Source organism: Epinephelus lanceolatus, chromosome 5 (genome assembly GCF_041903045.1).
Source record: "Epinephelus lanceolatus isolate andai-2023 chromosome 5, ASM4190304v1, whole genome shotgun sequence".
In the NCBI taxonomy this organism is placed as follows: Eukaryota; Metazoa; Chordata; class Actinopteri; order Perciformes; family Serranidae; genus Epinephelus; species Epinephelus lanceolatus.
The window spans coordinates 3,678,089-3,695,473 of record NC_135738.1 but is presented as its reverse complement, the minus strand read 5'-3'; the positions used below and the strand labels follow the sequence as shown (position 1 = coordinate 3,695,473).

The following is a 17,385-nucleotide window of genomic DNA, read 5'->3' as shown; positions in this document are numbered from 1 at the left end:
ACGTCCACATCCCACAACAAAGCAGGTTTTAGGCCCTGATTACACAGGACGCGTTTTAGCAGCTGGAGGCGCCTTTTTTTTATTGATTTTAATGAGAACAAAGCATTTTGCTCGCGTTTTTTGCGTTGCGATGCACCTCGTGTTTCTGCACTCCAGGTGCCTGGTGTTTTTTCAGGAGCGCTCTGAACTCCTCGAGTTGAAAAAAACTTCAGAGCAGAAAATCACCCCACGTCATCTTCACCTTTTCCCCATTGTCCAATGGGATGATTTGAGAGTCGGGCCTTCTGTGGTGGTCACGACAACAACTTTGCAGTTAGTAAACAATGGTGGTGAAACTGGTGATAGTGGTTGCTGGCCCTGAGTCATCCTAAAATCTGCCTGTAAACGTCCATGATGGAGGAGAAGCTCCTGGACCAACTGGTGGTACTCCCCATGATCCAGCCTCTTTTTTAGGGTCTCATGTACCCACACAGATCTCTGTTTATCTGCTGACAGCCTCTCACCCTCAACCAGAGCTACAGACAGAACCCTCTGCCTCAACATGGCAGCAGCTACACACTGATTACTGGAGGATAAATACAATAAATAAATAAAGAGTAGATTGATGACATGAGAATATTAGGATGTGATGGAGCGCAGCAGGCGTTGTTTCTTACTAGTGGCATTCGGTAAAAAAAAAAAAAGGGAGTGCATCGCGCATGCGTTTTGCAGCCTGCAAAACACTAACTGTGTGATCAGGGCCTTAGTAGGGTTGAGCTGAGTACTCGGATGAAACAAGTATCTGGTGCAAATAATGTACTTTTTAGGAGTACAAGTATCATATGAGTAAAATGTGTCAATATCTGTATTCACAATGAAGGAAAATTCTCATTTGGGTCGCTGTGATCAGTCTCTTACTCTTGTGATCAAACATGATCTGAAGCTCAGTTCTGCTTTGTCAGAGCCACAGTAACGTTCTTTGTATTTGTTTTCATGTTTAACTGATGGTGACGACATGTAAATAGTTTTGTTTGTACACAGGGTGGCGCACAAGAACAGGTAGTATAGGCAGGGTGCGGGGGATGAGCAGCAGGTGTGTGACGGGGAAAGCAAGAAGGTTTTTGACCGTGTTAAGTGTTGCAGCATGAAGAGTCTGTAGCGTGTTGAAACTGAAATTGATTCTGAGTTTGATTCCTGTTGCTGCATGTCATCCCCACTCTCTCACCCCCCCGTACGCTATAGCTGTGGCAAAAGGCAAAAAAAAGTCCTCAAAAATATCTTTATTCTACCATAAATATTTTTTCTAAAATAATGTCCCATGGTGGTCCATCAGCAGGGGGGGGATTAGCCACTCTGTTAACCACATACTCAGTATAAGCAGTAAATTAATATTCACAGTGATCTCTCTTAAATACAATTGAGTTGACTTAAAACAGAAAATTTGGAGGACAGAAATTATAAAGCACATTATCGCTCAGTTTAATGATATATTCTTATGACTATACAATATTTAATTCACTTGGGTTTGACCCAATCCTCAACAGACTTTCATTTCTGCTCCAAGTTCAACATGAGTGTTAATTCTTTTAGTTCCTCTGCTGACAAACTTCACTGAACTGAAGCTGCTGTGTGTCATTTAACTGAAGTTCAGAGTTTGTTTGTGTCATCGTGTTTTACAGCCGTCAGTATCAGCAGGGAGGGTTTTTATTATCACACACTGTGACAGCAGATGTTTCTGTTTTTATCACCTGCTGTTTCTCTCTGTGAGCTTCTACTTTTACACAACATGATTTCAGCATCATCTGTCAGCACTGACCAGCCAATATAACCAGTAAATAATCAACTCAGAGTACCAGTAAGTGTGGTATCTCTACTGGAAAACACAAGTGATGCAAAACCGCAGGGAGAGGAAGAAAGATGCCTCCTCCTATTATTCATTCATTTTCCCAGACCTGGATCAGGGCATCAGTGAGTCAGTGGCATCCAGGAACTGCCTACACACTCTGTCTCTATACTGGGACCAGTTAAGTGCCTTCATTTTTTGAGCAGTGCATTAACTCATTGGTTGTTTTAACTGTGTACTTTTCTGATGCAGGACGAGGCTGTTTGTGTCAGTACAGCTTGTGTTCAGGTGCGTTTTATTAAAAGTTTGTCATGAATAATAATCAAAATTAAAAAACAACAGTTCCATTTTGTTTTCTTCACAGAAATAAATGAAATCCTGAGATAAAGACCAACTGTATATATGTTTCTAAAGTTTTCTTATAACCCTTAAAATCAAGAAGGCCTCGTGACGTCCTGTGAAGCTTTGGCGACCCGTAGTCGGGGTCAGGAACTACAGCTTGGGAGCCGGTGCTGTAACGCCTTAACACACAGCTGAGTACATTTAAAATACATGTCTGATTTATTAAGCACAAATCAACAAATACACATATTTAGTTTGAAGTTCTTCCATAACTGTAATACTAGCAAGGACGACCAGCATTTCCACCACACTGATCTCAGTGTCCTCAAACTCCTTTTATTCATGGACATAATATCTTTAATCAGGTTTATACTGTAATGATTAAGAAATATTTACATAAAGAATAAAGGTTGTAAAAGATTTTATTTGTTTAAAATCTAAACCTTCACACAGCTAATGGATTAAACTCAGACTCATAATAACCTGACTTGTTTTTATCTTTCAGCAGGATGTGTTCAGTCCTGGTTCTGTCTCTGGTCGTCTGTAATGGACTGCTAAGACACACTGCTAATAAATCATTAGATTTTATTATGGGCGGTTCCCGTTGTGTACTCGTCTCTTTCACAGATCAATGTTCAACACGTCGTCAGCTTCCGAGTCCTCTGCTGGATCCTCCATCTTCACCCCGAGTCCACTGTCCAGATCTGTGTCATTAAAGACGACCCTCGGGGTCCTCAGGCTGTCATCTTCGTCCTCCTCTCTGCTGCTGGAGGCCTGCTCCTCGTCTTCCTCCTCGCTGTCATCCTCTCTGCTGTCAGGGATAATGACCACCTCCTCCTTGGCGTTGGGGTCGATATCCTCCTTAAACCAGACCGACTTGTACCCGTCATCCATGCGTCTCTCCTTAGTCAGGATGGGTTTCACCTCCTTCTCACTGTCAGCCTTGTCCGAGCCTGCCTGACTGGTGTCGTCTCGCAGGAGGGCGTGCAGCGGCACTGTAGTCTTTACTATGGCCTCACTGAGTGCAAAGTCCCTTGCCCCTCCACCAGCCATCATGTGTCCCCCTGCAGGACCGCCAGAGCCGACGCTGTCTCCATCTTCATCGTTCTGGAAGGCCTTGTTGGTGTACTGGATTCCCTCCTTTTGACTGCCTGAACCTTGACCCAGCTGTGGAGGCACAACACACATAACAGTTTAAAGTCCTGCTGTTGACCAGGAGAAGCTGCAGTGTTCAATACATCCCATAATATGGTAAATAGAGCTCTTTTTTTAGGTCCCAACCTTACATAGCAGCAGAGCATATTCTGGGTACTGTCTGAGATAGGACGCTCTGTTACTTTGAACAACAGCAGAGCATCAGATTTGATTTAAGAACGCAGCTAAAGGACCCATTTAGAAAGTTTATCTTGTCAAGTTTGAAACAGTCTCTAGAGAGGAGGAGACGGAGTGAACCTACGTCTTCACCCCTGCAGCTTGTTTAAAATTCCATTCATGTTATTACAGAGAACGTTTCGAAAAAAGGTACCGTTCGTTCGTTGGGTACCATTCCATGTCCGAGACTTCGTGACTCAACCAGCTGACTTCCTGTTGACTCCTAGCACGCTTTTTTCCCCCTAGGATTGTGAAAGCATGACCTGCCCGGGGTCACGGTTAGAAAGTCAAGGTAAGCCATTCAGAGGCAGCGTAAGGTCCTGATCATACAGAAAGCGTTTTAACAGCTGGAGGCGGCTTTTTGTTATAGTTTTTGCGTTGCTACGAGCCTCGTGTTTCTGCGCTCTAGGCACCTGGCGTTTTTGCTGGAATGCGCTGAGTTAACTCAGAGCGGAAAAGGTGCTCCAAGTTACCGCCTCTTTTCTTCCGTTGTCCAATCAGATGATTTGAGAGGCGGGCCTTCTGTGGTGGTCACGACAAGTTTACAGTTGGTAAACAATGGAGGAGAAACTGGTGGTAGTGGTTGCTGGATACCCAGAGCTATACGACTTTACAAACCACATTTACCACCAACTCGGTATAACAGCAGGCGTGGAAGCAGATAAGTGCAGTACTGTAAACGTCCATGATGGAGGAGAAGCTCCTGGACCAACTGGTGGTACTCCCCATGATCCAGCCTCTTTTTTAGGGTCTCATGTACCCACACAGATCTCTGTTTATCTGCTGACAGCCTCTCACCCTCAACCAGAGCTACAGACAGCACCCTCTGCCTCAACATGGCAGCAGCTACACACTGATTACTGCAGGATAAATACAATAAATAAACAGTAGATTGATTACACGAAAAGGTTAGGGTGAGGAGGTGATGGGGTGGTTGCCTGGCAACAATAAAAAGGCGCAACAAGTGTTATTTTACAAGTGTAGTTCAACTAAAAAATAAAAAGGCAGTGCAGTGCGCCTCGCGTTTTGCAACCTGTGTGATCAGAGCCTAAGGCAGAGTTGGGCAGGTCATGCCTTCATCATCCTAGCAAAAGAAAAGTCACTCGCCGCTCACATGAATGACACACAGTTACTTCATCATACGGCTCTTCTAGACTTTCCACATGTTATTGGACCAAGTTAATCCAATTTTGACTGAATTTCAAGAGTCATTTCTAGAGTTTGTGGCTGTGAAAATAACTGTGACCGTTTTACAGCTGCTCCTTGTCTAGTGATTGTGTACTGAATTGTCAGACACGTTTGTCCAGAGCATTATATTGTTGAAAGAGATTCAGATTTCTTCAAATGGAAATTTTGTCCTAAAACTGGTCCTGTAGGAAAGAAGGACGACCAAAAGCACGGCTCATTCTGAGAGCACTGAATATCAACAGCAACATTCATGGAAATCTGACCAGTGGTTGTAGGGAGGTTTGTCTCTGGACACACAGACACCAGATGTGTTAAAACAACAGTATTACAGTACAGGTATCTTCAATCAGGGACAGGGGTGAGTTTGGATGGTCAGAAATGGTTTCTCTACTTCCTGTTCTTTAACAACCAGTCTGAACTCACCGAGCTCTGGAACATGCTGGCTTCATAGATCTTTCCCCAGGCGGCTTTCCCCCTCTGAATCTGAAGTGCGAGCACCACGATGACCACCACACAGATGAACAGCAGGACGCCCAGGGATGCACCGAGCGCTGCCATGTCCTCCACCCTGTAGCCACCTGATGGGACGGTCACTGCAGGGACAGAGGTCACCAAATATAGGTGTCACCAAAACACAGCTGAGTCTGAAACCCTGTCAGCATCCACTCTTAAATGTAACTGCAGTCTGTAATGTTCTGGTGTGTCAGATCTCTCTGTGAATGTGTGTTCAGCAGGTGGTGCCCTGTGATTGGTCCTTACGAAGGGATTGCTGCCTCTGGATCAGACCAATGGATGGCATCAGTCCTTCTAAACTCCAGCTGACAGTGAACTTCCCCTCCTCCACCTCCACCTCCACCTCCACCACATACAACAACAAGCCAGTGTTTAGTAGTTGTGTGTATTTTCATGAGAGATGTTTTGTAAGTAGTATATTCGTAGACGAACCATTTGGTAAGCGAGCACATTTTTGTGCTGAGAATTTCGCAACTTTAAGTTGTGTTTATGAACGCATGCCTTGCATATGAGTAGTTGTGCCCGCTCCACCAGTCATTACACCTGTCACACCTGTGTTGCATCAGTAAAGTTCTCCTACTACACCAAAACAGCTGTCATTATAGCCTGACTGCTACACACAGCTGTGGCTTTTTATAGTGTCCACTATTAATTCATCACATGTACCGTTAAATCAGGATTATCAAAGTTTGGTGACTGGCTGCCAATTTAGGAGCCAAAATATGATGCACAGGTAAAGTGCACACATAAAACAAATGATCGTCTCCGTCTCACTTCCAACATTAAACTGCCAAGCTATCCACAGAGATTCCTGACTTTAGCTAACAGCACTGACATTGATGACAGAACGTTACTCCCACAACACTCCCAAGGTTAGGGTTAGGGTTGGTCACCAGTTGCCAAGCAACCAGTAGCTTTCTGAACGATGAGGCAGGTCTGTTATTCCTGCAGCAGTCAGATTTCTTAATGAGGACTTTTCAATGTGGTCTGAGCTGCTGATTATGTCTCTTTTTATGGTCTTATTTATTTGTTGTATTTGAGGTGTGCTGTGAATGTTCTGTGTATGTTGTTTGTTGTCTGTACGAGTTGCTTCTGATGTCAAATGAGCGTCACCATTGTACATTAATAAAACTTTGTAATCTACAAGTTGTGATTCCTGATCTGACGGATTGTTAGGGGGCACAATTTGACATGGCAGCTGAGTTGTGTATTAAATATGGGCAGTGTACTGTGAGGTATTTTATGATGGACGTTTTTTATTAAACTTTGTTGGCATCCTGAACTGTGACTGTCTTAATAATTTTTTATCACATACAGAAATATAAAATTCTTAATGATATTTTCACCATTTTTATGACATACTATACTATGACTTTTTTTAATGATTTTTCATGACATGCTATACTATGACTTTTTTTCATGATTTTTCATGACATACTATACTATGACGTTTTTTGATAATTTATGACGACATACTATACTATGATGCATTTTCATGATTTTTGATGGTATACTATACTTCATCATTTTTTGATGACATCATAGTATAGCATGTCATCAAAAACCTTGAAAGAAACTCATAGTATAGTATGTCGTCAAAAATCATGAAAAAACGTCATATCGCATGTCGTCAAAAACCGTGAAAAAACATCATAGTATAATATGTCGTAAAAAATCATGACAAAATGTCATAGTATAGTATGTCATCTCAAGTCATCAAAAAATGTCATATTGTAGTATGTCGTCCAAAATCATGAAAAAATGTCACAGTATAGTATGTCATCAAAAATCATCAAAAATGTGATAGTATAGTATGCCGTCAAAAATCATGACAAAACGTCATAGTATAGTATGTCATCTCAAGTCATCAAAAAATGTCATATTGTAGTATGTCGTAAAAAATCATGACAAAACGTTATAGTAGAGTATGTCATGTAAAATCATGAAAAAATGTCATAGTATAGTACGCTGTCAAAAATCATCAAAAAATGTTATATTGTAGTATGTCGTCAAAAATCATGACAAAACGTCATAGTATAGTATGTCATGTAAAATCATGAAAAAATGTCATAGTATAGTATGTCATGTAAAATCATGAAAAAATGTCATAGTATAGTACGCCGTCAAAAATCATCAAAAAATGTCATATTGTAGTATGCCGTCAAAAATCATGACAAAACGTCATAGTATAGTATGTCATGTAAAATCATGAAAAAATGTCATAGTATAGTATGTCATATAAAATCATCAAAAAATGTCATATTGTAGTATGCCGTCAAAAATCATCAAAAATGTCATAGTATAGTATGCCGTCAAAAATCACTAAAAAACATCATAGTATAGTATGTCGTAAAAAATCATGACAAAACGTCATAGTATGTCTTCTAAAATCATGAAAAAATGTCATAGTATAGTATGCCGTCAAAAATAATGAAAAAATGTCATAGTATAGCATGTCGTCAAAAATCATGAAAAAATGTCATAGTATAGTATGTCTTCAAAAATCACTAAAAAACATCATAGTATAGTATGTCGTCAAAAATCATGACAAAACGTCATAGTAGAGTATGTCGTCAAAAATCACTCAAAAACGTCATAGTATAGTATGTCGTCAAAAATCATGACAAAACGTCATAGTAGAGTATGTCGTAAAAAATCATGACAAAACGTCATAGTAGAGTATGTCATCTAAAATCATCAAAAAATGTCATAGTATAGTACGCCGTCAAAAATCATGAAAAAATGTCATAGTATAGTATGTCGTCAAAAATCATGAAAAAATGTCATAGTATAGCATGTCGACAAAAAAAAAAGTCATAGTATAGTATGTCATCGAAAATCACTAAAAAACATCATAGTATAGTATGTCATAAAAAATCATGAAAAAATGTCATAGTATAGTATGTCGTCAAAAATCACTAAAAAACATCATAGTATAGTATGTCATCAAAAATCACTAAAAAACATCATAGTATAGTATGTCATAAAAAATCATGAAAAAATGTCATAGTATAGTATGTCATCAAAAATCACTAAAAAACATCATAGTATAGTATGTCATAAAAAATCATGAAAAAATGTCATAGTATAGTATGTTGTCAAAAATCACTAAAAAACATCATAGTATAGTATGTTGTCAAAAATCATGAAAAAACGTCATAGTATAGCATGTCGTCAAAAATCACTAAAAAACATCATAGTATAGTATGTTGTCAAAAATCATGAAAAAACGTCATAGTATATTATGTTGTCAAAAATCATGAAAAAATGTCATAGTATAGCATGTTGTCAAAAATCACGAAAAAACATCATAGTATAGTATGTCGTCAAAAATCACTAAAAAACGTCATAGTATAGCATGTCGTCAAAAATCATGAAAAAACATCATAGTATAGTATGCCGTCAAAAATCATGAAGAAATGTCATAGTATAGCATGTCGTCAAAAATCACCCAAAAACGTCATAGTATAGTATGTCGTCAAAAATCATGAAGAAACGTCATAGTATAGTATGTCGTCAAAAATCACTCAAAAACGTCATAGTATAGTATGTCGTCAAAAATCACTCAAAAACGTCATAGTATAGTATGTTGTCAAAAATCACCCAAAAACGTCATAGTATAGCATGTCGTCAAAAATCATGAAAAAACATCATAGTATAGTATGCCGTCAAAAATCATGAAGAAATGTCATAGTATAGTACGTCGTCAAAAATCATGAAGAAACGTCATAGTATAGTACGTCGTCAAAAATCATGAAGAAACGTCATAGTATAGTATGTCGTCAAAAATCATGAAAAAACGTCATAGTATATTATGTTGTCAAAAATCATGAAAAAATGTCATAGTATAGCATGTTGTCAAAAATCACGAAAAAACATCATAGTATAGTATGTCGTCAAAAATCACTAAAAAACGTCATAGTATAGCATGTCGTCAAAAATCATGAAAAAACATCATAGTATAGTATGCCGTCAAAAATCATGAAGAAATGTCATAGTATAGCATGTCGTCAAAAATCACCCAAAAACGTCATAGTATAGTATGTCGTCAAAAATCATGAAGAAACGTCATAGTATAGTATGTCGTCAAAAATCACTCAAAAACGTCATAGTATAGTATGTCGTCAAAAATCACTCAAAAACGTCATAGTATAGTATGTTGTCAAAAATCACCCAAAAACGTCATAGTATAGCATGTCGTCAAAAATCATGAAAAAACATCATAGTATAGTATGCCGTCAAAAATCATGAAGAAATGTCATAGTATAGTACGTCGTCAAAAATCATGAAGAAACGTCATAGTATAGTACGTCGTCAAAAATCATGAAGAAACGTCATAGTATAGTATGTCGTCAAAAATCATGAAAAAACGTCATAGTATAGCATATCGTCAGAAATCATGAAAAAATGTCATAGTATAGTATGTCGTCAAAAATCATGAAAAAATGTCAAAGTATAGCATGTCGACAAAAAAAAAAGTCATAGTATAGTATGTCATCAAAAATCACTAAAAAACATCATAGTATAGTATGTCGTCAAAAATCACTAAAAAACATCATAGTATAGTATGTCGTCAAAAATCATGAAAAAACGTCAGTATAGTATGTTGTCAAAAATCATGAAAAAATGTCATAGTATAGCATGTCGTCAAAAATCACTCAAAAACGTCATAGTATAGTATGTCGTCAAAAATCACCCAAAAACGTCATAGTATAGCATGTCGTCAAAAATCATGAAAAAACGTCATAGTATAGTATGTCATCAAAAATCATGAAGAAACGTCATAGTATAGCATGTCGTCAAAAATCACTCAAAAACGTCATAGTATAGTATGTTGTCAAAAATCATGAAAAAATGTCATAGTATAGTATGTCGTCAAAAATCATGAAAAAACGTCATAGTATAGTATGTCGTAAAAAATCATGAAAAAATGTCATAGTATAGCATGTCGTCAAAAATCACCCAAAAACGTCACAGTATAGCATGTCGTCAAAAATCATGAAAAAACATCATAGTATAGTATGCCGTCAAAAATCATGAAGAAATGTCATAGTATAGCATGTCGTCAAAAATCACCCAAAAACGTCATAGTATAGTACGTCGTCAAAAATCATGAAGAAACGTCATAGTATAGTATGTCGTCAAAAATCACTAAAAAAACATCATAGTATAGTATGTCGTCAAAAATCATGACAAAACGTCATAGTATAGTATGTCGTCAAAAATCACTAAAAAAACATCATAGTATAGTATGTCGTCAAAAATCATGACAAAACGTCATAGTATAGTATGTCGTCAAAAATCATGAAAAAACGTCATAGTATAGTATGTCGTCAAAAATCATTAAAAAACGTCATAGTATAGTATGTCGTCAAAAATCATGAAAAAATGTCATAGTATAGCATGCCGTCAAAAATCATGAAAAAACGTCATAGTATAGTATGTCGTCAAAAATCATGAAAAAATGTCATAGTATAGTACGTCGTCAAAAATCATGAAAAAACGTCATAGTATAGTATGTCGTCAAAAATCACCCAAAAACGTCATAGTATAGCACGTCGTCAAAAATCATGAAAAAACGTCATAGTATAGCATGTCGTCAAAAATCATGAAAAAACATCATAGTATAGTATGCCGTCAAAAATCATGAAGAAATGTCATAGTATAGCATGTCGTCAAAAATCACCCAAAAACGTCACAGTATAGCATGTCGTCAAAAATCACCCAAAAACGTCATAGTATAGCATGTCGTCAAAAATCATGAAAAAATGTCATAGTATAGTATGCCGTCAAAAATCACGAAGAAACGTCATAGTATAGTACGTCATCAAAAATCACCCAAAAACGTCATAGTATAGCATGTCGTCAAAAATCACCCAAAAACATCATAGTATAGTATGCCGTCAAAAATCACGAAGAAACGTCATAGTATAGTATGTCGTCAAAAATCATGAAAAAACGTCATAGTATAGTATGTCGTCAAAAATCACGAAGAAACGTCATAGTATAGTATGTCGTCAAAAATCATGAAAAAACGTCATAGTATAGTATGTCGTCAAAAATCACGAAAAAACGTCAGTATAGCATGTTGTCAAAAATCATGAAAAAACGTCATAGTATAGCATGTTGTCAAAAATCACGAAAAAACGTCATAGTATAGCATGTCGTCAAAAATCATGACGAGATTTTTTTCACGGTTTTTGACAGCATGCTATACTATGATGTTTTTTAGTGTTTTTTGACGACATACTATACTATAATGTTTTTTGATGATTTTTGACGACATACTATACTATGAGGTTTTTTTTGTTGATTTTAAACTCATTATGGAAACATTAAGATGCACCCTATTGTGTCCCTGATAGTGTTACATTGTGAACAACATATCCGTATTTACAGGAGAAGAGCTGTATGGTTAGCTGTAAGCAGCTGGTGGCTGAAACTTAAACAGCTGATGGAGGCCTCATTGAGTTAAATTATGATGCATTCATGCTCCCTTGGTTTAAAATCAGTATTGAGCTATGGTCAATGACATTGTCCTCACAATGTGTTCACTGAAACTTGATGAAGATTTCTTTGTGTCCCTGGTACAAAAGGGGGAATGAATAACAACAAAAACAAAATAAACAACAACAAAAAAAAAACACTGGCATTGGCTATGGGCCAAATTGTTATTTTAAACAGATGCATCATTCCAGAATTTCACAAATGTTGCATCCCTGAAATGTCGTACTGTTTCATCTTTATTGAGGGTTTTTTTTAATTTTCTGAGGTCGTGTTCATCAATAAGAAAAATGTCGACCTACTTTAGCACTGAGCTGGAGGACGACTTTCAGGTTGGTACTTTTTTCAGACCTGAACACTGTCCCTGTCTGCTGAAGCAGAGCTCTGTGGTTGGTCGCTTTGAACATCAACAACAAGAAACATTTTCTGTCCGACGCAGGCAGCTCTTGAACATAACGTGAACTCTGTCGTCACAGGAGCTTAGAACTCTTTTATCTCCTGCTTTGGTTGCCACCTCGCGCTACATTGGACAATAAAGTTTCCTCTTTGACTGCCTCACTTTGTTTTTAAATAATGGTTGGTGGCGTATGTTTTGTCGCATGTGACGATCGCTCTCATGTTTGCTTAACTTCCCTCAACGGGAAAATATTTGATATGACTGAAGGTGCTGAGAGAAACATGTGACCACCTGTGTGAGGATGAGCTGTGCTGGCTGTGGAGACGCTGCCTTCACTGGTCAAACTGGGATTGGTGGTGGAAATGCTGCCTTCACTGGTCAAACTGGGATTGGTGGTGGAAATGCTGCCTTCGCTGGTCAAACTGGGATTGGTGGTGGAAATACTGCCTTCACTGGTCAAACTGGGATTGGTGGTGGAAATGCTGCCTTCGCTGGTCAAACTGGGATTGGTGGTAGAAATGCTGCCTTCACTGGTTATACTGGGATTAGTGGTGGAGATGATGCTTTCACTGGACGAGCTGGGGATGGTGGTTGAGAGGTCGTTGTTAGTAGACAAACTGGGGTTGGAGGTGGACATGATAACGTCTGTGGTCTTGCTGTTGGTGGTGATTTCCCTTGAGGACGTCGTGGCCACGATGCCTGTGGTGCTCAGAGGCAGACTGGTGGTGCTGAGACCTGGGAGGAGAGCACACTTTGAAGCTTAGCGGTTTCACCTCAAGTCCCTGTTTTGTCCGAACCTTAAAGGTGCTTTAGACTGGACGCAAAGTGAATTTTCACCTTAATTTATTTGCACAAACCTGACTGTGAGAGGATTTTTAAAAATTTGCTACAAACATCCAACGAGCTCAACATGTGCTCACAGAGCTCCTTTGTTTTTGTTTGTTGGCAGCTCGGACCTCGAGCCTAATTTATTATGTGTACAAAGAGGAAGAACCGCCTGACAGAGAAGAGGTTGGGTGGTATGATGGTATATATTGTGCAACAGTAGAAATGTGTCTACTGGTAAAGATCTGGCAATATGGTTTCTACCGCGGGAGCTATTTGGGGCAGGCTAAGCAGCAAATCAGGGCAGGACTCTCAGACGATCTCACGAATCCAGCTGCCTCGCAAGGTCGCAAGGTGATTTGGGTGTATCACGATACCAGAAGTTTAATGGTAGTCAGTGAAATTTCATGATTCTCAACAGCCAATAAGATATCGCAATAAAAAACCAAAGCAATAAACATATGTGAAAATGTGACAGTTGGGTTTTGTGGTAGGCTTTCTGTCCCGCCCCTCCTCCACTGTGATTGGACAGCTGGGTAAAAAGTGACAGTGCTGAGCGCAGCGTTGAACATTTTTTGACCTCGTTTGTCACAGAGTGTGAACACACAGCCCTCCCATTGCAAAGAATTAAAAACAATACGCTCGCATCAGGAAGAAACGCTTTTCTTTTTAGGAGTCGAGCTGCTGCTGCAGCTTGTTGCTGTCTCTGACATGTTTTTGTTGTTCTTGTGTGCTGGTAAGCGTTCTTCTTTAATTCATTCATTCATTCATTCAGTCATTTTCCTTAACCCCTTATCCTGTTAGTGGTCCCTGCAGGGGGGCTGGAGCCTATCCCAGCGGACACTGGGTGAGAGGCAGGGTTCACCCTGGACAGGTCACCAGACTATCACAGGGCTGACACATAGAGACAGACAATCATTCACACTCACATTCACACCTACGGACAATTTAGAGTCACCAATTAACCTGCATGTCTTTGGACTGTGGGAGGAAGCTGGAGCACCTGGAGGAAACCCACGCTGGAACATGCAAACTCCGTATGATTGTGGGAACTGCCCATTGGTCCGACAATTCATTGTTCCGACCATATTAAACCCATTGTTCCGAAGTCCGTTCTGAAATCATCATGATGCCCTGTGGTTAAGGTCTGGTTAGGTTTAGGCACAAAACCACTTGGTTAGGGTCAGGAAAAGATCATGGTGTGGGTTAAAATGAAAAAGAAAGTGACAAACACATAAGCCGTGAGCCTGCTTCGTCTCAAGCCTTTCCCAGCTGACCCAGAGCCAGTCGCGGCGCACCATCAATGTAGAAATACGCCCGTCGGAAGCTGTTCAGCACCGTGGACCGTTGGACTAATGGAATGTCAGACCAATGGGCTGTCGGACCAATGACATGGACCCCTGATTATATGGGACTTCCAAACAAAAGAGAAAAATAATCAAATGTGATTCAGTCTGGTATGATTATTTTGAACCATTTCTTCTTTGAATTTACAGAGCAATTACTGTATTGTCGTGATATATACCATCCCTCGGAGATAAGATTAAATATGGTCAAAGTAGTAGAAAATTTTGGCCATATCACCCAACTCTAGCCTCTTGTAATAAATGAAGTAAATGCTCTTTCACTGGAAGTTAGAACTGTAGCAAACCTTTAAAACATATGGATCAATTTGAAAAAGACTGCCAATAAAAATTAGTGTAAAGAAACAAGTGTTATGGGATGAGGGTGGTAAACCTCAGCCAGCAGCCCTTCAGTAATCCTACAGTACACTCCAAAGAGCTTATCTAGTGCTTGGATGTAGTTATACTCATTTTGTACCACACCATTTTGGTGTGAACAGGCAAGTTTTTAGAACGTTCCAGAACAGCACATTGCAAGTAGTTACCTGTTTCAACTTGTCTGGTCACGAATCTTTGGTCTGAGCTGGGATGGGTCGGTGAGAAACACCCAGTTCAGCCAGGAACACTTTAGTAAAAGAAATTTATTTCCATTTGCAGTATTATATTTGGTGGTATGACTGTTCCGGGGCCTCTCTGCCTTTCCTCGGGCCTACGCAGAAAAAGCCTTTTCCAAGCGAATACGAGGAAAGCCTTATGCAGGTAGAGCACACCCTTCCATGCGCCTACAACGAAAGCCTAAGGCAGAAAGAGCAGCAGCAAAGACCCCCGAAGAACAGAACAGAGCAGCGTCAATGACAAACAGAAATGACATTGATAAGTCAGACACAACATGAAAAGGAGGAGCTGGGGTGGAGGCAGGTTGCAAAGCGGCGTGCAGAGGAAGCAGCAACAGGAGGCAGGCCAGAGCAGTTTAAACAGGGCACCCTGAATGAGATTCGCCAATAGTTGCATAGAAAGGAATCATGTGATCTATCAGCTGACTCCCTTCCATCAATCAGCTGCTCCATCAGTTGATTGGGCTTCTTGAGATCAGCTTGACATCGTGTCCTGCCTGAACTAACGCTATGCTCAATGTTTGATGCCACAGACGCTGCTAGGAAACACCATAATGTGCTGCTTAGAACACTCAGGTTTGGGGCCACAAACACAAGTTGCAGCAAAACAAGTTGTGTGGTTATTTTCAGACATAAAAACCACTCGGTCGTGGTTATGCTTAAAAACAACAAGTCTGGTTGTTTGTTGGTTTCGATCAATAGTTCACAACTGCAACTTGGCAGCAATCTTCCCTAGGTGTCACGCCATCCACCATGCCCTCCACAATCTGGTGACAAAGTCAACTACATCACTTTAGAAATGTTGATATGATGTTTAGTATAAAATGTGCAAATGTAATGTATTCATGGTGTACAGACATTTTTTGACAACATTTTCTTCTGGCAACTGGACTGCACACACACACATGGTCAGTAGTGCATATTCTTGATGGATTTATTACATCCCCTTTGTGGAAATGTCAGCACCTGTCGGCACAAACATTTTGCATAAAAACGGTTGATAAATGAGGCCCACACACTAACTAACTTTCCAGGAGCTTCAGATGTTCCCTTTGGTTTTTAGCTCCTGTCTGTAAACATTTACGAGGTGAAATCTTAAAGCTTCAGGAAATGCACAAATCTGTTACACAAGCTGAAGAAATCAAGCTAATCAGCTTTGGCTGCATGAGTTAACACAACCACGACGCCTCCAAAATTCACTTTTTGTTCAGTCTGAACCCTGAGGAGAGCTCTGACACTTGAACTGTTGCATTTTAGTTAGTTAAGTTAAGCTTACGAGAGCACTGCCGATCAACAACTGCATGAAAAGGTCTTCCGTGACATCCAAGTAAACTCTGTTGCTGTTTTTAGGTGACATCAGAGCAGACCAACCACAGGACTGTTCCACAGTGAATAAATGACACTGTTCAAAAACAGAACTAGTCACAAATGACAGGGACGAATCAGCCTCTGTTTCCCACACAGTAGATGACACAGACCCAACAGGGCTAGGTACTAAATTTACACCCTGGTTCTTTTGTGTTAAATCTCCTGATTTCATTAAAAGGTTCCTGGAAAAGTTCTGTGTTGGAAACAGGTCTGAAATGGATTAAAATGAAAGGATATTTTGCTCTGGAGGGATCAGCACCTGATTTGCACATTGCAATTTGCATGTTACAAGCTCTTCATGCTGGCAGCCATGTTTGCACATATTTTTATGGTCATGCAGTACATTAAAGGACAACACTGCACTGAGCCACAGATGAAGCAGAGCCACAGCCATTTTGTTGACTTTTATACTTTAGTAAAGCCTTTAGTGAAATGTTTTCTTCCTACCTGAAGTCACCTCCACTGAGAGCTGAGCTGTGGCTGATTGGTCATTAGAGGTGTCCATCGCCACGACCTGGAAGCACATCGTTTAAGTTGAGTATTTAAGTAAGACAATGACCTATCAATCAGTCACTTTGGATTAATAAACTCACTTGCAGAGATAACGTGCCCTCTGGGAGATCCTTTGTCATGAATAAATAGCCTTCAATGATGGAGAAATCATCGCTCCCGTTAACATAGTAAGTGATGTAGGGATTTAGACCCTGTTTGAACAGAAATGAAAAGGTTAGTGCTGCACATCAAGTTGGTGGAACTCTGCCAAAGACTTATTGCCGAGGTCCAGACCTTTGAATCTGTTGCTCCACTGAGTTAGAGTTTTGCCTGGTATTGTGACATGATCCACCAGTTTAAAGGTTAGAATAAAGAGTGATCCAGTGAGTGCTACGGAGGGGATTAACACTGTTGTCAAGCTCTTGTCAAGCGTTGTCAAGCCATGTGCGAAAACCAGTGAGAAATTATAACAACAATGGCGAGCACTGTAGATCAAGATCAAGATGTCTTTTCAATACTGTATGACACTGTATTTTGTTTTTACTGCGCTCTGCTCCACTCTTAAAACCCTGGCAAAAACAGTGTGTTGGCATGGCTACACACCAG

General features: G+C 39.6%; 1 protein-coding gene across 2 annotated transcripts in view; it reads right to left on the bottom strand.

Moving 5' to 3' along the window:
* Window positions 1-2,568: 2,568 nt before the first annotated feature.
* Window positions 2,569-17,385, bottom strand: part of cdhr5b (cadherin-related family member 5b) — a 42,202-nt gene continuing 27,385 nt past the window's right edge. Inside the window, exons 11-15 of one of the 2 annotated variants that reach the window (XM_033634595.2) lie at window positions 16,881-16,991; window positions 16,735-16,801; window positions 12,429-12,872; window positions 5,147-5,316; window positions 2,569-3,331 (exon numbers count right to left, since the gene is read on the bottom strand). In XM_033634595.2, coding sequence (XP_033490486.2) covers window positions 2,786-3,331; window positions 5,147-5,316; window positions 12,429-12,872; window positions 16,735-16,801; window positions 16,881-16,991 — 1,338 coding nt within the window. In that variant the 3' untranslated portion in view covers window positions 2,569-2,785. The remainder of the gene's footprint in view (window positions 3,332-5,146; window positions 5,317-12,428; window positions 12,873-16,734; window positions 16,802-16,880; window positions 16,992-17,385) is intronic. The other variant, XM_078167620.1, reaches the window with a different exon arrangement.